Here is a 22,259-nt window from a genome sequence, read left to right as displayed (position 1 = left end):
TTTTCTTGGTAACATTTTTTTGGAAATAGTTTGCTACTGCTTTCTGTATAGGGTTGAGAAGTAATTTACTGGCCCAAGGACACTGAACTAGCTGTGTGCCTTAGCTGGGATTAGAACTCACATCTCTCACTGATGATGTTATCTAGTTGGGTAATGAAACATCTGGAAGAAAACAACTGAGCTCAGAGAGCACCAAGGACTTCATGCCTCCACATTTCTAACTTGGTACCTTAACCAAACTGGCTCTCAATATGGATTGTAGCTTATTAATAATGCATTAGTGATTTTTAATTGAGTAGTTTTAATTTACAATATGTATTTCTGGGCTTTTCCTTCCCCCTCTTAAGACTTTTGAAACCACATTATATTATTATAACTGTTCTAGGTATACTTATATTTTGTTGGCCTATTTGAGGTAACAAATGTTATGTATCTATGTACTGAAAGGAAGTCATGATGTTTATCCTCAAGGCTAGTACTTCACCCTAATAATTTACTCAATGAGTAAAATGCCTTTAGTTTAAATAGTCATCTTTGAACCACATGAGAATCAGTATTCTAAATGAGTCAAGAAACTACGAAATGAAGCAGCTTTAATTCCATATCCGGAAAGCGATCCATTTCTCCTAGCCCCTCTTACACTAAGAGCTAGGAGAAATGAGACTGTTCTGAGAGAGAGAGAGAGAGAGAGAGAGAGAGAGAGAGAGAGAGAGAGAGAGAGAGAGAGAGAGAGGGAGGGGGGAGAGGGAGAGAGGGAGGGGGGAGAGGGAGGGAGGGAGGGAGGGGGGAGACGGAGGGAGGGAGGGAGGGAGAGAGAGAGAGAGGGGGGGAGAGGGAGGGAGGGAGGGAGGGAGGGAGAGAGAGAGAGGGAGGGAGGGAGAGAGGGAGAGAGAGGGGGGAGAGGGAGGGAGGGAGGGAGGGAGGGAGGGAGGGAGAGAGAGAGAGAGAGAGAGAGAGAGAGAGAGAGAGAGAGAGAGAGAGAGATATGCAGGAAGAAACCCCATACTCATCTGGATCCATCATAATTCTCAGGCAGAAACTCAACCTTCTCTTTTGCCCTCTGTCAACATTGCCAAGTATTCCATGGGGAGAATCCATCTACTGCATAGAAAGGGCTCTCTTGTTCTAAGGGCTAATTTTATACCAAAATGTAATGCTTACTGTATGACTAGTTTCTCTGTGGTGATGGCAGCCAACAAAATGGCATTCTTCCCTGGTAGCACATTTCTTTGTGACAGAGAGGCTTCTTCCATGACTAGTAAAGTGATGGGCTGTTAAACAGTACTGAGTGTCTAAACAATCAAAAAGGAGAAAGAGAGAAAAGAAAGAAAGAGACAACATCAGGATTCTTTTACCAATATATTTTATAAGCTCAGGCATGCTGACTTAAAAATCAAAATCCTATTAACGTCTGAACACTTGCCCTAAAATTATTGACACATAAACCAAATTTTGCTTGATTGGAACATTTTACATATTATTTTCCTGTATTCTTTAACCTTAGGGTGTACATTTCCTGATCCTTTTCCTTTTTTTAAAACGATGACTGTCCACACATCAACTTATGGCTTTGCTTTCCACTGGCTGCAGATTTTTCCAAATTGTGGAAATGATATACAGTACAACCACCCACAATATTGCTGATGGGGATTCTACCACATGATGGCCCCAAGTGATTTTTTTCCCCTAATGGTTGGAAAACATGTGTAATCCACCCTTCCTACATTCTCTTGGCAAAAATCCTTCCTACCCAGAAGGAAAAGCAGCTATGATGCCGCTCCATACAGTGGGCAGATGGTGGAGGAGAAGCCAATAGTCCTAATAGCTGGGAATTCTGGGATTCAACTTCTCAAGTCTGTTGGGCTTCAGATAGGGAGGTTTATATTATATCCATGTCAGAATTTATGTATTAAATTTATATGCTGTCCAGGATTCCCTTTAGACAAGATGGGCAGCACATAAATTAAATAAACCAATCCATACATACAGTGGTGGGATTCAGCCAGTTCGCACCAGTTTAGCAGAACCGGTAGCTAATTTTTGGTTGCCCAGGCCCAGAACTAACTTCCAGAAGCCGCATCCACACAGAGAACCAGTTGTTCACATATTTGAATCCCACCACTGCATACATACATACCTAATGCATACATTCATACATACATAAATTTATTTCTGAGGGGTCCTTGGTGCTCTCTGAGGGTTGTTTTCTTGCAGACGTTTCATTACCCAAACCAGGTAACGTCATCAGTGCTAGTAAGGAATGAGGGTTGTTCTCAGTTTATGTTCTAGTCTATTGGCTTGCCCTGTGAGTGTTGGTGGGGGTGATTTTGGAGGTTCTTTGGTTGGGCTATTTAATGCTAGCTAATTTGGCAGTTCCTTTATTGGGGTATTGTTTATTTGATTGCTGCTCTGATGTTAATCTTGGAGTTAATCTATGCTCATCTGGATGCTGATTGCTGGTGGGGAAGTGTTTTGGTCTTCACCCACCAACACTGACAGGGCAAACCCCACTTTTTACTAGTGCTGATGATGTTAAATAGTTTGGGTAATGAAACATGTGCAAACAAGCAAAAAAACAAACAAAAAATAAATAAGAGCACCAAGGACCTTTCATCAAGCAAGGAAACAAACAAGAACGCCAAGGCCCTCTCATTCCAATCCTGAGCTACAAATATTCTCCTTTATTGGTAAATAAATTTCTGTTTAATGTTTGCTTGCTCTGGATTATATGAGAAAACTTTTATATGAGCAAACTTTTCCCGTGCAACCGAATAAAACAAGGAGAAAGGGAACAGCAATAATGATGATGATGATGATGATGATGATGATGATGTTGGAAGGTCATCTAGTCCAACCAACTGCCCAGGCAGGAAACCCTATACCATTTCAGACACATGGCTGTCCAATCTCTTCTTAAAGACTTCCAGTGTTGAAGCATTCACAGCTTCTGGAGGCATGTTGTTCCAACGATTAATTGTTCTAACTATCAGGAAGTTTCTCCTTAGTTCTAGGTTGCTTCTCTCCTTGATTAGTTTCCATCTGTTGCTTCTTATCCTGCCTTCTGGTGCTTTGGAGAATAGCTTGACTCCCTCTTCTTTGTTGGAACCCCTGAGATACTGGAACACTGCTATTATGTCCCCCCCCCCATCCTTCTCTTCATTAAATTAGACATACCCAATTCCAGCAACCGTTCCTTGTAAGTTTTAGCCTCCAGTCCCCTAATCATCTTTGTTGCTCTTCTCTGTACTCTTTCTAGAGTCCCAACATCTTTTTTACATCGTGGTGACCAAAACTGGATGCAGTATTCCAAGTGTGGCCTTACCAAGGCATTGTAAAATGGTATTAACACTTCCCTATATTAATGCAACCTAGCACTGTGTTGACGTTTTTGGCAGCTGCAGCACACTGCTGGCTCATATTTAAGTGATTGTCCACTAGGACTCTGAGATCCCTCTCACAGTTACTACTATTGAGCAAGATACCACCTAAACTATACCTGTGCATTTCGCTTTTCTTGCCTAAATGTAGAACCTTACTTTTTTCACCATTGAATTTCATTTTGTTAGATAGTGCCCAATGTTCAAGTCTGTCAAGATCCTTCTGTATCTTAAGCCTGTCTTCTGGAGCATTGGCTATTCCTGCCAGCTTGGTGTCATATGAGATAGAAACTGGCTGTTAAACTTTATACTGACACATCAAAAGGATACTATAGATAAGCACATGGTCAACTATAACTGACAGGTGGAAGTACACTTAGACTTTACCTTTACTGTTAATCTCGTGTAACACTGAAGTGAATCCAGGAAAATAGCTATAGATTCCAGAAGCCATTAGTCCTTTGGACTGCTAAATCCTGCTAACCATCTGACACTCTTAATATGACTGAGTTAATTGGAAAAGTTAAAATAAATGCTTTCCATATACTTACTCTGAGGACACCATTTATCTTCAGCCCATCTGTTACAGTTGTAATTGTCAATAACATTGTCACAAGTAAAGCACTTGAAGCTGCTTGGAAATGGAGTAGCTTTAAAATTAAATGAAAGGAGGGAAATGTTAAATACTTTATTCTGATGATTCTAAATTCTCCTATTCCCCTCAATTAGTCCCCAAACGGGAGGGAATTATTTTACAATATACTATGTTCAATTAACTTTTTTCCCTAACCCAAGCGTAAGCATATTAGAGCTAAGCCCCATTAAGTTCACTTGGATTTACTCCTGAAGTGATTAAGCAAAATCATTCTTTTAAAAGGTGCAAAATCTACTTAGCTTGATTTTAACTTTACATCATGTTAGAAGACTGTTTCAAGTGAACCTAGAACAGATCCACAGCATGAACCTTGTCCAGATGTGTGGACTTCAATTCCCAGAATTCCTGACAGGAAAGCCACAACTGAACATTCTGGGATGTAAAGACTACACCTCAGGAAAGTATCTAAGTTGGAAAAGGTTGACCTAGAAATCTCTATGGAGATTCTCAATCATCAAAGTCATGATTGTCCCAAAGGTGCTTTCCCCTCCCCCCCCAAAAAGGAAAAGAACCAAGAAAGGACAGTTGCCTTTTGAATTGACCTAGAAAGTAAATATGTGCCATGCCCAAATGGTCCATTGATATGCAACATTAACAAGCTCTGAGCATCTGATGCAAGGGGAGAGCAGCTAAGTCCAATATTAAGTCCAAGACTATCCAATAGTCTTGGCCACTTTAAGGCACATAGACCTCAACTCCCAGAATTCCTCAGCCATCATGGCCTCTTAAAGTTGTCGAGATTGGGAAGTCCTGGCTTACTTCATTGTTGGGACATCTTTCCCTTTGCGGTAAATTATATGAGACATGTGGCTCTTTGTAACTTTGGCACAACTTCCTACATACCACTGGTGAACGTGTTGGATTAGAGGCAGGGTCTCTAGGCCATAGAAGCTCACCCTGTGACTTCAGTCCAATTGCTCTCTTTCTACTCAACCTACCTTGCAATTCTGCTCTCGTGTGTGTGGGGGGGAGAATTGATCTGGATCTGCACCTAAACTGATGCCTACTGAATAAAAATACTAATGTTGCTGCCACATTTGCCAATAAACAGATCAGATGCCTAAACTTGAAGCAGCATGCACTGGGTTTTTTTTCTGATGCACCTTCCCTCAAACAGGATAAACATTGAAAACTACAGTGCTCAAGGAATGCTGCAGAACCTTTGTGAACTATACACACAGCAAAAGTATTAGAAGCACATAGGGAAGGCAATAAAAAGGTATTATAACTTAATCAGATGAACACCCAGGTGCACATTTTAGGCCATTAATCAGGCATTCCACCTAATAATTAACTATCATCAAAGATGGTCAAATTAATGTTTTGCTTTTAGGCCCATGCATAATTGCAATATAAAATAACCTTTTAAAAAGGTTTGAAGGGCTCAACATAAAATGGCTGGAAAGGTTTGGAAAGGAGTTATTTACCGATGCCGAGGAACGGGCTACTTACGGTCAACTGGAAGCCTCACGTTATAGAAGTTGATGTTTTTGGCTAAAATCCAGTTGCCTGAAATTAGGAGGATCTGAACAAAAGCTACCGCCAGCATGTGACAGAGTGATGGCATACCGTCAATGTAGCTCAGAGCTTAATGCTCTCATACCTATAAGGGAGGAGGGGGGAGTGAGAAAAGGAAATGGCACTTTGTTATAATAAGAGCAAGAGGACCGAGTATATTTAGCATAATCTCTACAATATTAGCCTCATAACACAGTTGATGGAATCAAGAATCAAGGAAATATCAGCACTGCAAAGCTAAGCTGTTCCTGCCTCCTACTGGAGAAGTTTGGGCTATACAGGAGAGCAAAATACCCTGGGCAGGCAGGGACAGCAAAGGAAATTAAAAAACAACAACAAACAACCCCCCCCCACACACACACACACACCACCACCAACTGGGTTCTAAGCTTGAATGGATCAAATCAAGAGATTTAGAAAGTACATGACAGAGTTCACAGGCAATTTATCCTTCATTAGGTAACGTCTCTAAATTAAGGAACAGTCTTGACATGTTTATGAACGGGTAATTGTCCCAAAATGAATAGTCGGATCATCATTGTGAATAGTAGACATTGTCAGCTTTTTCACACAGAGGCTGCTCCTGTGCTTCCGATGAAACTGAAAGCTTAGAGCACATCTCACTGGGATGTAGATTTTACAAAGAACTGCACCCCCAATTAATTCAACTGCTGGACTGGCTGGCCACTCAGACCAATCCAGAATTTTTCCTAAAAGAAATCACCTATAGCAGGGGTAGGCAACCTCAGCTCTTTTATGACTCATGGACTTCAACTCCCAGAATTCCTGAGCCAGCTTGGCTGGCTCAGGAATTCTGGGAGTTGAAGTCCATGAGTCATAAAAGAGCCGAGGTTGCCTACCCCTGACCTATAGGATAGCTAAATCCCATGCCTAATCCTTAAGGCTTCACTATGTTCAGAGCTGACAAAGAAAAGTAGTGGCATACTTAATGAGATTGTATTGTATTCTCAAAGTGTATTTAGTTGTTCTACGTTTTATGTTCTGATCTTGGGCTCTAGAAAAATGTTTATTTCTGCTCATCTTCTTTTACTCTTCATTAATTAGTCTAAAATAATAGGATACTGTGCTGTTTAACTTCCACCAGTCAGAATAACAGAGCTGGAAGGGACCTTGGAGGTCTTCTAGTCCAACCCTTTGCCCAAGCAGGAAACCTTACACCATTTCAGACAAATAGTTGTCCAACCTCTTCCTAAAAACCTCCAGTGTTGGAGCATCCACAAGCTGTTCCATTGATTAATTGTTCTCCCTGTCATGAAATTACATGCCCCCGGGTCATGTGATCACCTTTAGAGAACTTTTGACAAGCCAAGTCAATGGGGCAGCCAGATTCACTTAACAACCGTGTTACTACCTTAACAGCTGCACTGATTCTCTTAACAACTGTGGCAAGAAAGGTTGCAAAATGGGGCTAAACTGACTTAACAACCATTTTGCTTGGCAATGGAAATTTTGAGCTGAATAGTTCGAACACTACCTGTACTATTGTGATTTCTTTGCGATAGTTCCTATTACCAGTATCCAGATAGAAAGAAGGATTTTTCCTAATACCAGTCAATCACAGAATTGGAAAAGTCCATTTACTTTGGATGCCTGTACTGAAGTCCTGGTCAGTGCAGGAATCCAAATTAAAACATTTCCAGGAAATGTCTAACCAGTTTCTCCTTATCACATCCAACCATCCAGGGAACATGAGCATTCTTCTTAGACTTAGGGAAATTTCTCCTCCAGTTTTTGTTGCTACAAAGCAAACTTCTATATCTCCCATGTCCATCCGAAGACCCTTGCTGCTAAAAGGAAGCCCAGTCATTTTCTGAAAAAGTATTATTCCGTGGCACCTGCTACTAGAATTCAGAAGACATGGCTGAGAATTTCCATTGGGCTCACTTCTGGCACAGCTGCATCCCTGAGGATCCTTGCATATAAATAATAGTTTCATAGGACGAATACTGCTTCCAGAATACAGTACCGCCATTTTAAAGATCTTTGCATCTGTTTGTCACCAAGCAGATGAGAATTGGCTTGGCTTTCTGTGTGTGTGTGTGTGTGTGTGTGTGTGTGTGTTTTGCTCTGCTGCAATTCTTTTGCTTCCAAGTAGCACAAGGCTGTTGGAAAGAGGCACACAGCAATTAAATTCTTCACAGGGATTTTTGCCCACAGAACACTGTGGATTATTCCATTTTAGTGATATTTGGGTGGCTCAGTGGTTAGAATGCAGTACTGTGGTTACTTCTGCTGATTGCTGGCTGCCAGCAGTTCAGCAGTTTGAGTCTCACCAGCTCAAGGTTGACTCAGCCTTCCATCCTTCTGAGGTCGGTAAAATGAGGACCCAAAATTAAACTCCAGCCCATGTGCAAGACTCACACATGGTGCTTTCTGAGTTCATTTGAGGCTTTTGGGCCCATATTAGAACAATAGATCAGTTTGGATTTCTGGATGGCAAGAGATCTGCACTTTTTCTGCAACTTGAAAGAGAATGAAGGAGACATCAGAAAACGAAAAAAAACCTTGATGGCCCTGAGCTATGCAAATCTGTGATTTTCCTTTCCTCATTTTTTTTATAAGAATGTCACATTTGGTTCTTTGAACCTGTTTTCCTTTTCAAGTTTCCATTGGAATTTGTGCGTATTCAAAATTATTTTGATGCATAGTTCTCCAAATATTTTCTATTACTGCTTTCTTAATGTACACAGACATTTTGCGATATGATTTCTTACTTTTAAGAAATATGCACCACTGTACAAACTTCCATAAGCACACACACACCGACACACACAAATATCTATATATTTAAACCGCATTGCAGAATTTGAAGGCCTCTGTTTAGTGTATTACTTTCTGTATTGTTTTGAAAATGAGAAATCAGATCAATTCACACTCAAATGCAAACTAAAGTATTTGTCTCCCCCCCCCACACACACATCATTTAATTCTGACCACAAGTTACCTCAGAGAGAACATGATCTGTGAATTTGTTTAACAAATCAGATTAGGTATCTATCATAAACTGGTTTGCTTAACTAGAACTGTGATAATTGTTTAATCTCCTCCTGACTGTGATCAGTCAAAGCCAGAGAGATTCCCTCAAGGCTCTAATTCTTTCTCTGCATTGAACTGATAATGTTAACTTTTGAGATGCAAATATGAAGCCCGTAGGGCTGTTTGTTTGTTAGTGAACTAGCAGAAAAGTTATCTTGGAGGAGATGGCTTTCTTTTCTTCCTCTCAAAAAGTGCATAACCCAGGAAAGGAAAGTGTTAACTCTATGGTATGTGTCTCTGCAAGGGCAATCTCCTCTCCAGGATACTTATTAAGAGCAATTAGAGAGCTGAGTAGGCAATTTCCTCTTTGCTGCCCTTCCACACATCTGAGTAACATCCCTCCTACTGATACCTAAACATGCGACACATCCTAAACTCTCAAAAGGACTTGCTAGATCATTTGCCAATGTATAGACTTCAGCCCATATACAACATGTCCACAGATGTCTAATCACTGTCACAATGGCCTATTCTCACTACAGTTGTTTGAGAAGATCCAGAGCCAACCAATTAGGGAGCACAGAAACTGGCCTCCAGCGAAAGTCCCTCCCCCTCTCCATCTTGTTAGCCTAACTTACATGAAGGAGAAAAAATAAAAACCAGTCTGACTGGCTGAGGGGAAAAAAACACTCAGAGACCAGAACAAGTAAGTAGGGAAGTATACTTTACAGTTGGGAGTGATACTAGCCAAGAAATCAGTGGCAGATTTGGGTGGAACTCCCTACCAATGGGAAAGCTGTCAATCCTTAGTCCCTGAAATACAAATTCAGCATTTCAGATTGCAAGTGAAAAGAAAATTGTGCAGCCCTCAGTTTCCTCTGAGCTTGGTTCTTTTCTTGCAAACATTTCATTATTTGTACAGTGGACTGTAGCAGTCACTATGCAGGACAAACAGACAGAAGACTAGCAGAGGGCACCCATGAATAACAACTAACAATCTGAAGATATGAAGAAAACTCCTTCATTGCAAAACACATGGATTTAATCATAGTTTTAACTGGGAAATTGAGCATCCTTTGACCAAGCTAAGTCCAAAAGCGTTAGAGAAGCCTGGCACTCAGACAAATCATCAGGCACATAGAGATAAATAACAGTTGCACACCATTCAAAAGAGACAATTTAAAAAAAAGAAAGAAACAAAAAGACCAAATATCTCCTTACCAGTAATCAATTCCCAGATAATCAGGGATTAACACCAGGAACAATACCAGACCAAAAATCAAGCATTATCAAGAAGAAAGCAAAAATTCCTCCCCCAACACTGACAGGGCAAGCCACAGTATACGAGGGCAATTTGGAAATAAACCTCCATTTGGTTATCAATGACAGACACTCCCAGATACAGAACCTTTATTATACACATTAGAAAACTACAACTTTACATTACTTTTTGACATAATTTCCATTTAAATTGCTAAGCTTGTAAGCCGCCCTGAGTCTTCGGAGAAGGGCGGGATATAAATGGAATTAAAATAATAAAAAATAAATAAATAAATTGAGGCACTTGTCATAATGTCTTACAAGGTTTGAAATTCCTTAGTAGTAGTCACTCGGCACCAAATTTAGGCTGGGGGGGGGGTTGATCAAAAACATCCCAATGGAACTGCTTCAAAAGTTCTTGGGTGCGTCTAGCAGTGTGCAGGCGAGCATTATCATGAACTAACACCACACTGGAAGTGGTGCTATAGAAAATCCCGCCAAATGTGAAGATGCCAAAGGAGTACTGCTAGTGAAGTTCATGCACCGCGGTTTGACCATCAATTCAGACGTCTACTGTGAAACATTACAAAAACTCAGAAGAGGCATATATAGCAAGTGTCGGGGCATGCTGACTTCTGGTGTGGTGTTGGTTCACAATAATGCTTGCCCGCACACTGCCAGACGCACCCAAGAACTTTTGAAGCAGTTCCGTTGGGATGTTTTTGATCACCCCCTCTACAGTCTAGATTTGGCACCGAGTGACTACTACTAAGGAATTTCAAACCTTGTAAGACGTTACGACAAGTGCTTCAATTTGAGTGGCGATTATGTTGAAAAGTAATGTAATGTTGTAGTTTTCTAATGTGTATAATAAAAGTTCTGTATCTGCGAGCGACTGCCACTGATAACCAAATGGGGGCTTATTTCCAAACTGCCCTCGTATTAACAGCAAATCCTACTACCTTCTAGCACTGAAGCTGTTACCTAGATGGGTAATGAGAGCCAAGCTGAAGGAGCAGCAAGGACTCCACAGTCCAACCCTGAACTACAAATGTTCTCTTCTATTGAAAAGAAAATTGCTTTAGCTGCCCCAGGTGGAAGATGCTATGTGATTGTTGGGGCACGGGACTGTTTTGGGAATGGTACCAAAACCCTTTATGGCAGGGGTGTCAAACTCAATTTCATTGAGGGCCGCATCAGCATTGCAGTTACCCTCAGGGGGCCGGGTGGGTGTGGCCAGGATGGGCGTGGCCTACTGGCTGGGCGTGGCTAGAGTGTGTACGGCCTACTGGGTGGGTGTGGCCAACTATATCGTTGGCATCAAGGGGGCCTATGGGGTCCTGGGCAGGAGTGGGGCAGATATGAGGGTCTCTGGCAGAAGGAGGGTCTCTGGGCCAGGGCCAAGGCAGTGGGGGCCGTTTCCTCACTGTTTCCAGGGTGGCTTTGCGGGCCGCATGAAACCACTTCGCAGGCCGGATCCGGCCCCCGGGCCTTGTGTTTGACATGTCTGCTTTATGGAAAGCCCTTAATGAATCCTTGGACTATGTAAAAATGGTAGAGGGTTTTTTTTTTTAGTAAACACTTAATCACCTGAGTTTGTGTGGGTAACAGTGATGATGACAATGATGATGAAAACTCCATGACTTACATGCACAATTTCAATTTCTTGATCTTCAAGTTTTTAAAATGACATGGTTGCTTGCTTACGTAAATATACACACCTGGGCAATTTTCTAGAGACTCCTTTCAAAATTGTATGCTTTTGTTCATTATAAAGGTTTTTTTTTGTTCCTCAGCCTAAATACCACAATGTGAATAGCTATTTATCCTTGTCAGACAGACTTCTCCATTTAACATCTTCCAGCCCTGGGTTATATATTAAAAGAGAGATAAGTTAATAAATTCTACGGGCAAATAAAGCCTCTGCATTTCAAATATTTACCTTGCAAATATTGAAAAGTGAAACAGTTTGGATGTTTCTAAATATTTTTACCCAACATTCATAGCTTCATTAATTACTTTTTGTATGATGAATTGTGTCCAACAGCCTGTGAAATAATTCTTCTAGAAAACCACTTAAACTAATGTTCTGTTCATTTTTTAAATTATTTCTGAAATCTAACATTTAATTGAAACCAAAAATTGAAACATTTCCATTTGTTTCATCTGCTAAATGAAATTTTAAAAAAGAAAACTCAGTAGAGCAACTGACTGTGAAATATACCATATTTTTTTCTTCATGCAAAGAATATTCAGCAAAGAAAGTAATTGAATGTGTTTTATAGTTATTGTTCGTGATACTTTATTAAAGGTAAAGGTAAAGGTTCCCCCGCACATGCGTGCTAGTCGTTTCTGACTCTAGGGGCCGGTGCTCATCTCCCTTTTAAAGACGAAGAGCCAGCGCTTGTCTGAGGACATCTCCGTGGTCATGTGGCCAGCATGACTAGATGCCAAAGGCGCACGGAACACTGTTTCCTTCCCACCGTAGTGGTCCCTATTTTTCTACTTGCATTTTTACGTGCTTTCGAACTGCTAGGTTGGCAGAAGCTGGGACGAGTAACAGGCGCTCACTCTGTTATGCGTCACTCGGGATTCGACCCGCCAAGCTGCCGACCTTCTGATCAACAAGCTCAGCGTCCTAACCCACTGAGCCACCGCGTCCCTTACTTTATTACAACAATCCAAATTATATGCTGGTTGGGGGAAAAAATCAATAACACTCTGTTACCCCAGTAATTCTGGCATGGCACTTTATGAGCAAAAGTAGTACCAAATATATGAAAAGAGAACTGAACTGGAACCAGCATTCATATACAGAAAACTATTTAGTCTGCAACTCTTTGTGTTGTTTTTCTATGTATTGTTTTGGATTTCAATGCAGGTAAATGTATAACAACAACACCAAAGAGTTGAGTTGACACTAATTCCATAGGATCTCTGTCACATTTGATAAAGTGAGCTGTAGCTCACCAAAACCTATACCTTTAAACAAAAGTTTATTAGTCAGAAACAATATCCATCAGTAGGCATTTTCATTTTTTAAATGAATACAGATAGTTGTTAATTTACAACCACAGCTGAGCCCAAAATTTCCTTTGCTGAGCAAGACAGATAAGTGAGTTTTGCCCCATTTTATAATCTTTTTTGCCACAGTTAAGTGAACCATTGTGGTTGTCAAATTAGTAACCCGGTTGTTAAATGAATCTAGCTTCCCTATTGATTTGCTTGTCAGAAGGTTGCAAGAGGGGGTCAACGTGATCCCGGGACACTGCAACCATCATAAATACAGGCCAGTTGCCAAGCACCCAAATTTTGATCACATGACCATGGGGATGCTGCAATGGTTGCAAGTATGAAAAATGGTCATAAATCACTTTTTTCAGTGCCATTTTAATTTCGAACGGTCACTAAATGAATGGTTGTAAGTTGAGGACTACCTGTAATAAAACTCCTGAACTTAATTACCCCAGCAAGACTTTTAGTAGGTCAATATTGGGAGACGGAGGAACTGCCGACTATAGAAGAATGGACTCTAAAAGTTTCTGACCTGGCGGAAATGGCAAAGATTTCGGCTTATTTGAAAGACCATTCGCAACAACGTTATATTATGGAGTGGAAAAAGTGGATTGATTATATCTAGAACAAATATGGGACTAAAAAGTTTCATTTAGCATTTGAATAAGTTTTTTTATGTGATATTAGTATTGCTTGTAGTCATTTCATATGAGCTAGAGTGCGATAGACTTAATAGTTTATTGTTGTTAACATATGGTTGTTTATGATTGTTTTTACTTTTATACCTTGTATTTAGCTCTGGGAAGTCAGGGAGGGGGGAGGGGGAAGGGGGGAGGGTTAGGGAGGGTTAGGAAGGGTTGGGTGGAGGGAGGGGGGGAGGGATTGTTAAAGATAAAATGTATTGTAAAACTTTTCAATAAAAAAAACTCCTGGCATAACTATATGATATATTATCAGCAAAAGGTAAGTCATACTGAGTGTAACACTCAAAGGAGTTCCTTTGGGCACAACACAGCTCTCTTACAGTCTTAAAATATGGTTTATTATCATTTGGAGTTGATCAGTTATTAGGATCAGCTAATGCCCTCATCAGTTTTACAGTCAAGAGTCCATGTTCTGTAGAAAGCAGACTCCATTCAATAAGGCCAAATATCCTAGGGTGGATCCAAACCACAGATAAGAATTGTTATTATTGATTGTCTCCTTTTCTTTTCTTTTCTTTTCACAAAACCTGCAAGACTAAAGTTAGTAATGAGAGTTGAAAGTTCTAACTGATCTGCAAGAAAACTTTTGACATACTATCCTTCTCTTCCTTCTCCTCTGACCTGAAAGGGAATATATCATCTTGGGGGAGAGAGGGGAATTATAAACCCCAAAAAACTAATTCTCTAACAATTCTTGCAACCTTGTACATTACAGAATTACTGCAAATATCTTAAATGCTTCACGTTTTCATAAAACTGAGGCTACCTGCAGACATGATAACGTATTTCTTGCAAAATAATGTAAATTAAATTGTAGCGGAAGATTTCAGTGCACCAGTGATGCAAAACTCATGGTTCAGGTCCAAATACATCTGCCACTATCCTTTTCTTGCCCCCAAACACTTTCAGAGGGGTTGAAGCCATAAATGTTGACCTTTTGTGCATTTGGATATGGATATATAAGGGACGCGGTGGCTCAGTGGGTTAGGACACTGAGCTTGTCGATCAGAAGGTCGGCAGTTTGGCGGGTCGAATCCTGAGTGCTGCATAGCAGAGTGAGCGCTTGTTACTCATCCCAGCTTCTGCCAACCTAGCAGTTCGAAAGCATGTAAAAATGCAAGTAGAAACATAGGGACCACTACGGTGGGAAGGTAACAGCGTTCCGTGTGCCTTTGGCGTCTAGTCATGCCGGCCACATGACCATGGAGACGTCCTTGGATAAGCGCTGGCTCTTCAGCTTTGAAATGGAGATGAGCACCGGCTCCTAGAGTTGGAAACGACTAGCACGCATGTGCGGGGGAACCTTTATCTTTACTTATATAAGGAGCATACCATACAATACCATACCTTTGCTTCAATCATGCCTGCATGATAGATGGATTCTGATTTTATAGGTAGGCCTTGCTCAATGTTGTCCAGTTTAACAGCTGTTCAAAGCTACGAGGACACTGAAAAAGTAATTTTATAACTATTCCTCACGCTTACAACCATCAGAGCAACCCGTGGCCATGTGACTAGCATTTGTGTGCTTCACAGCCGTCTTCTGGCAAGTAGAGTCCCCAAAGAAGCCACCAGTAAAATCGCAAGTCATGTTCACATGACATCTTGCTTAACAACCACACTGCTTAGTGACAGAATTGTTGGTCCCAATTGCGATCGTTTAGTGAGGACTCCTTCTGACTCCACAGCCTCAAACTGCTGCATATTTACACCCATCCTATATAATATTAATATATTCTCATCGTTTGTTCTATGGAATGAATGCCCAACAGGTGAGTAAAGCACAGAATGCAGGGACATCTTGGCCAACCTGAAAGTTTTTCAATCTACCCTACGTATACTGTACTACTATTATGCCACTGATTAACAGAAGGTCATAAGATCAACAGGTAAAATTGTCTCCCTGCATGGGAACTCACAACAAAAACAAATTTCTTTCCCCCTATTTGCTATTCCATTGGAGGTGACTGGAAAAGCAAGCACCTGCTCTTCAGAAAGCCTTCTTTGTTCTCCTCTTCTTTGCAGCCTCCTCTTTCAAGCATTTCTTTCTTCAAGGTAGATTTATTTTGCATGGTTTTCTCCAGCCCCAGCTTTTTATTCCTCCTCCCTTACTTATTTACTGATTATTCTCCTTCACGGTGGTGGAAAGCTGCATTATGTTTTGACAGCTGTGGTCATAACACTATGGTATAAATAATACCAATATTCCCCTTTCTAACATGCCACCCATTTCTGAATGGAACTCAACCTTGACATTTCATTAATAGCTTCTTTTGTGGTGATGGGGAAAAGACTCCTCTCATTGGTGATATTCATCATCTCTCAGGAAGGAGGGGAAATCCAAGTCAACAGCTACAGGTCAAATACATTTCTCCCCCTCCCTTTCTCTCAAGACGTACCACTTACCTGGGATCCGAGAAGTAACTGCTCCAAGTACAAGAAGGCAAGGAGAAAGAATCATGAGTGCCACCAAAAGCTTCCCTCAACTAGCAATGCAACAAATCGATGGATGCTCCATTCCAGAGTCTCTGTTCCCATGTTTTTATGCTCTCTTTCCAATGACCACTTCCTACTAAAGAGCCCCCCTCCCCCCACAGCTTCCCATCAGGAAACCAGGACAATTGGGAAACATTTGTGGGTGCTTATATAAAAGAATGTGTTGCCTTCCAGTGTGGAATTTTATCTCCACCATTCTTTTTACTGAGTTATAAATCAAACAGAGGAGACGCAGTGGCTCAGTGGGTTAGGACACTGAGCTTGTTGATCAGATGGTCGGCAGTTTGGCGGGTCGAATCCCGAGTGCCGCATAACAGAGTGAGCACCGGTTACTCGTCCCAGCTTCTGCCAACCTAGCAGTTTGAAAGCACATAAAAATGCAAGTAGAAAAATAGGGACCACTACGGTGGGAAGGTAACAGCGTTCCGTGTGCCTTTGGCATCTAATCATATCGGCCACATGACCATGGAGACATCCTCAGACAAGCGCTGGCTCTTCGGCTTTGAAACAGAGATGAGCACTGGCCCCTAGAGTTGGAAACGACTAGCACGCATGTGCGGGGGAACCTTTACCTTTTACCTTTAAATCAAAGAGAAAGAGAAAGAAAGAGAAAGGAAGGAAGGAAGGAAGGGAGGGAGGGAGGGAGGGAGGGAGGGAGGGAGAGAAAGAGAGAGAGAGAGAGAGAGAGAGAGAGAGAGAGAGAGAGAGAGAGAGAGAGAAAGAAAGAAAGAAAGAAAGAAAGAAAGAAAGAAAGAAAGAAAGAAAGAAAGAAAGAAAGAAAGAAAGAAAGCCAGGAGAATTGTACTGTGCCTGAAAGCAATTAATTTCCAGTTTTATATTGTTCTGTTCACAATATATTTCATTTCCCAATTGAAGTGTCTGTTACCTGCAGCAATCATTCAAACTTTGATTTAAAAGGAGTTGGCAAATTAATGTCTAAAGATAAACTGGCTGAAAAGATACTACAATCAGGAGCAATCTTGATTGACCTACCAGTTTATTCATTGTAGGAATCTGTGCTTCTGTATTTCTTGTTCTAGCCTATGGCTAATATGGAAATAAGCTAGATAAGATAACATCATCTCAATATATCATGATGCTGGGTCACGACCTTTAGCATTTTTGTGCCTTCCAGTCAGTCTCGATTTCTGATGACTACGGGGGCAAGTCCAAGCAGTTTTCTTGGCAACATTTTTGGAATCACTCTTCAACTCTGGATGCCAAGACTTTCTGCTGAGTTGTTTTCTGCACTATTAAGAGAATACAGGTGGTCCTCAGCTTACAGCCACAACTGTGCCCAACATTTTTGCTGCTAAGCAAGACAGTTGTTAAGTGAACTCTGTCACATTTTACAACCTTTCCTGCCACAGTTGTTCAGTGAATCACTACAGTTGTTAATAACATTGTTGTTAAGGGAATCTGGCTTCCCCATTGACTTTGCTTGTCAGAAGGTCGCAAAAGGTGATCACATGAACCTGGGACACTGCAACCGTCAAATAAATACATGCCAGTTGCCAAGTGTCTGGATTTTGATCACTTGGCCATGGGGATGCTGCAATGGTCATAAGTATGAAAAACGGTCATAAGTCATTTTTTCCAGTGTCATTGTAAATTTGAAGAGTCACTAAATCGAGGACTACCTGTAAATGCCATGGAATGTTGATGCTTCACAGGAAGGAGATTTTGCTGCCGTGCTTCTTTGCCTTTGCCTTTGGATAACTCTTCCCCTGTCTTCTTCCTCCATCGTCACTGCTTTCAAAGCACTACCAAACCAGCCCTAAAATTCTTGCCATGTAACCTCTTGACTCCTCCTTGGCTTTTGAAGAGAGTCTCAGTGCCTCTGGAGTCAACGATTTCAAGTATATTTCTAAGAATCCCTGGTTTACAAAAGATCACCATCACTATTATTTGTAATAATCTTACATGCCTGAATCCCAGTGGTGGGATTCAGCCAGGTTGCACCAGTTCGGCAGAACCGGTAGCTAATTTTTCGTTGTCCAGGCCCAGGATGGACTTCCAGAAGGGGCATCCACACAGAGAACTGGCTGTTCACATATTTGAATCCCACCACTGCTGTCGACCAATATGTTTACATTGCCTCCAAACAAATTTAATTGATTTTCTTAATTTGATTTTCATCCTGCCTCCCTTTCAGGAGCTCAGGGCATTTTCCATTTTCTTCTTCCCATATTTTCCCCCATGACAACTACTCTGTTAGGTAGGTTGGGCTCTATGAGAGTAACTAGGCCCAAGTCACTCACCCTATAAGCTTCTGTGGCTGAAGGTGACTTTATCATGGTTCTCCCTGATAACCATCCAATATTTTAACTATTATAATACCTTAATCAAAATTCATTTCACACATCTGACATGTCTGATATTTTCTGGCGTCTTCAATTGGCCTTTTGAGGTATAGATGCAGCAATAGGACCATCAAATCATAACTCTAAAATTGGAACATACTTTGCAGTTTACGACCTGCTTCTGAACACAGATTATTCAGATAAAATTTTACTTGCCCTGTTTTATACCAAGTGTTAAAAATTAAGAGCTTCCCTCTTCTAAGTTCCTTCCTATTATTCTAGAAGAAAAAATACTATGATTTATTAAGATAACTCCCCTTCTTATACTCTTTCTGTAGTAGTTGCGTTTTTATTCCATTCTAGAAATCTTTATAATAGAAGAAGGGGACAACAGAGAATGAGGTGGCTGGATGGAGTCACTGAAGCAGTAGGCGTGAGCTTAAATGGACTCCAGAAGATGGTAGAGGACAGGAAGGCCTAGAGGAATGTTGTTCATGGGGTTGCGATGGGTCGGACACGACTTCGCAACTAACAAAAACAAGAAATCTTTGTGTGTTCATTTATTTTATTTTTGTAATGATTTTTGTTCTGAAAACTGAAACCAATGTGAAAAAAACAACAACAGAAAGAACTCTAAAAAAACACCACGGAAAAATTGGATAAAGCAATTAATAATAAATCTAGCATAAAAAAGGCAATGTAAGTGCAATAACTGAAAAATAAATTTATTTTAAAAAGTTTAATCAGTGGTTACTCTGGATAAAGAAGCATTTCTTCGAACTATCTACTATTAAAGAGAGAGACAGTTTTGTCTAGAGCAGGGGTGTCAAACTGCTGGCTCGTGGGTTAGTTGCATCATACAGATGCCGCACCCACCCCAGCTCCGGCAATGTGGAAAAAGTTACGCTACACCATGACACGTCACGTGACACGGCGAGTATGACACCTGTGGTCTAGAGGTTAAGACATCAGGCTAGAAAGTGGGAGACTGTGAGTTCTAGTTCCACCTTAACCATGAAAGTTGACAAGAGACTTTACGAGAGTCACTGTTTTTCAGCAATACAAACTCACCTTATAGGGTTGTTTTTGTGGAAAAACAAGGAAGAAGAAGACATATTGGATATGTTTGCTGTCTTGACTTATTTGTAAAAAGTAATAAAGGCAGGATGCAAATAAATAAAAATCTTCATGTCTGTAACTTTTAGCTGGGTGAAACAGTGCATAAGGCAACAATTTGAGACCGATCTCTCTTTCTCTCTCTCTATCTCCCACCTTTTTTCTACTTAGGTAAGGCGATATCTCTGAAACAATGACTCAACAGCTCACAGATTCTCTAGTTGTCACTTAAAGCTAAATGGTAGGAAGATCAATAAAATAAGTTTAGTGTAGTGGTTAGGACATTAAGTTAGAAACCAGGAAACTGAGTTCTAGTCCTGAATTAAGCAGAAACCCAGCTGAGTGACCTTGGGCCTGTCATTCTCTCTCAGCCCTAGGAAGCAGGCCAGGACAAATCACTTCTGAAATTTTGCAATGAAAATTGCAGGGACTAATCCAGACAGTTGCCAGGAGTCAACACTGATTTGAAGATGTGCGCAAGCACACATGCACATGTGCCAACCAAATTTCCCTCAGAATATTAAAAAAGAGAATCCTGTAGTGCCTTAATGTGTTATTATATGCAGAAAATCTTTGGCTTGTATTACTCTGCATTTTTGTACTTTTCTGTAGCTTTTGACCCACAGACATCCAAAACAGTGAAATGCAATTTCCTCATAGATCTAAGGTTTAATCTTTCCCTTGTTTAAAACTGAGTTCATTGATATTTCAATATTGCACAATTCTCTGATTTCTGCTTAAGAGAAATTGGGATGATGAAGGTTTGTATAAGAGATGACATAACAGGACTGCTGTGTACCAATATAATCGTGCACAAGATTCTCCCATGCTCATAAAACCTTTTATGCCAAGAGTTAGCCTGGGGCAAATTTTTATGGGTGAGTTATAGCATTCACTCTTCAAAACAAGGAGGGGTATATAATGGATCTCTCTACTGACAAACTATCTTAATTACTACTGTTTTTTTTAAAAAAGACTTAGTCAGAAAACTATAAAAGCTCTACATTCAGCCTCTGAAAGATTAAATCAGCAAGAATTCCTTAGGTATGAAACTATAGCACAAATATTCAAGGAGAAGTCTGCACTGTGGCTATAAATCAGATCCCTTTGATCTTTGTGCAACCATAATTATTCACTGGCTCTGGTTCCTACACCATTATAAACTGGAATATTGTGATAATGGCAGGCTGTTGACTTGTGGCAAACAAGGACCTAATATTCCTTCTAAGTATAAAACCTCCTCACAACTTAAAAAAAAAACAGAAACATTTTCACTCATTGAAATAAAATGATATTCAAATTCAATCCCAAAAATAACCATATTTAAATAGTATTTTTCAGTAAACAGAATAATCATTGTTCGTGGGAAGGTATTCTCTGCCCACTGTAATCACTGTCAAATAATTTCTATGAAGTTTTTCTAAAAACTGAAGAGCTACTTAACAGAAAGAATTATTTAAGTATGTAAATAGCATATATATCAAAAGTCAAATGTTAGATGTATACATTTCTTTCAACAATAAGCTAGTAGTCCTTCCCTTCCCTTCCCTTTCACAATCTACTACTATACTAAATCCTTGCTGGTTTACACAAAAGAGTGAGCAAAATGACTAGCACTTAAAGAGGCTGAGCCTTTAATTCTTGGTTATTAGGCATGTATAATTTCCTGCAATTTAGACACTGCTGCTAGTTGCTTCTTTGATGTTGCAGTTTTGAAGATGAGAAAGGACCACCACTAACAGTGGTATCTCAAAAAAATCTTTCTTTTCTTTGTATTTCTACTTGTTTGCTCACTTCCCTGAAGAGTAAGGGGTGGTGGGGTGACATTTACTTCCTTACATTTTAAAATTGCTCACAGGTATACATTTAACCAATTTGTTCAGCATATCAGTGGCCATTCACATCATGTCATCTTTGGCTCCCAGGACAGTACAACACATGCTACAAGTGTCTCTGTGCTTGTGCTACAAAGGAATATGTAGTTGTAGTTGTTATGGTTATATTGTTATGGCTTACGTATATTTTAAGATGGCTTTGGGCATGTAATTGGTTTCAAACTAATCAAAACTAATGCCACTACTTGTTCATATCTCATGTCTCAATTTACCTAAATGGTTGCTGGATTCAACTGTGTATTTACTTAAGAATTACTCACTTTGGGAGTGGCACCATCAGGGCTGACTTTGATTAAATCATATTTCTGATTACTAAAAATAAAAAAATGAAAACCTCGCTCTGAAATTTCTTAAACTGCCATCCCTTCGTGTCAATCATTCAAAATTGGCATTCACGTCTGATCAAATTTCATTCAATATGCAACAATTTTCCCATTTTCTTTACATGTTGCATAAAAAGTAATCAAGGCATAAAAATCACACAAAGTTACGTTATCTCTCTAGATTTGGCAGAATATAATAATAATATTAACAATATGGAGACAGCAGAATAGAAGACAAAAAAAAATCAACCTGGAGAAAATCACAAGATACAGAGACCTGCAGATAGAAGTAGAACGACTGTGGCAAAATAAAATAAAAATAAGACCGATAGTAATAGGTGCCTTGGGTGGCAATTCCAAAACATTTGGAGCAGTACTTGAATGCCACCGGCATTGACAAAATTACTATCAGTCAATTGCAAAAGGCAGATTTACTTGGAAGAGCTTACATTGTGCAATATTACTAAACAGCATCTGTCTATCCCAGGTCCTTGGGAGGTAGCAATAGCTGGACAAAAATGACAAATCCTATCTAAACATCTGGCTAAATGCTCCACCAACTAGAATAATTTAAATAATATAGTTTGGGTGAAGGCCTAG

At 40.2% G+C, this 22,259-nt stretch overlaps 1 protein-coding gene across 1 annotated transcript in view; it reads right to left on the bottom strand.

Moving 5' to 3' along the window:
• The window catches only part of LYPD6B (LY6/PLAUR domain containing 6B), a 99,235-nt gene that overhangs the window by 8,526 nt on the left and 68,450 nt on the right, over positions 1 to 22,259 (bottom strand). The window contains exons 3-5 of the mRNA XM_083350487.1: positions 5,485 to 5,635; positions 3,929 to 4,027; positions 1,162 to 1,292 (exon numbers count right to left, since the gene is read on the bottom strand). Coding sequence (XP_083206613.1) covers positions 1,162 to 1,292; positions 3,929 to 4,027; positions 5,485 to 5,599 — 345 coding nt within the window. The 5' untranslated portion in view covers positions 5,600 to 5,635. The remainder of the gene's footprint in view (positions 1 to 1,161; positions 1,293 to 3,928; positions 4,028 to 5,484; positions 5,636 to 22,259) is intronic.

The sequence above is a fragment of the Vipera ursinii genome, assembly GCF_947247035.1.
Source record: "Vipera ursinii genome assembly, chromosome: 1".
Classification (NCBI taxonomy): domain Eukaryota; kingdom Metazoa; phylum Chordata; class Lepidosauria; order Squamata; family Viperidae; genus Vipera; species Vipera ursinii.
The sequence above is the reverse complement of the archived record's forward strand: the minus strand, read 5'-3'. Positions and strand labels throughout refer to the sequence as shown.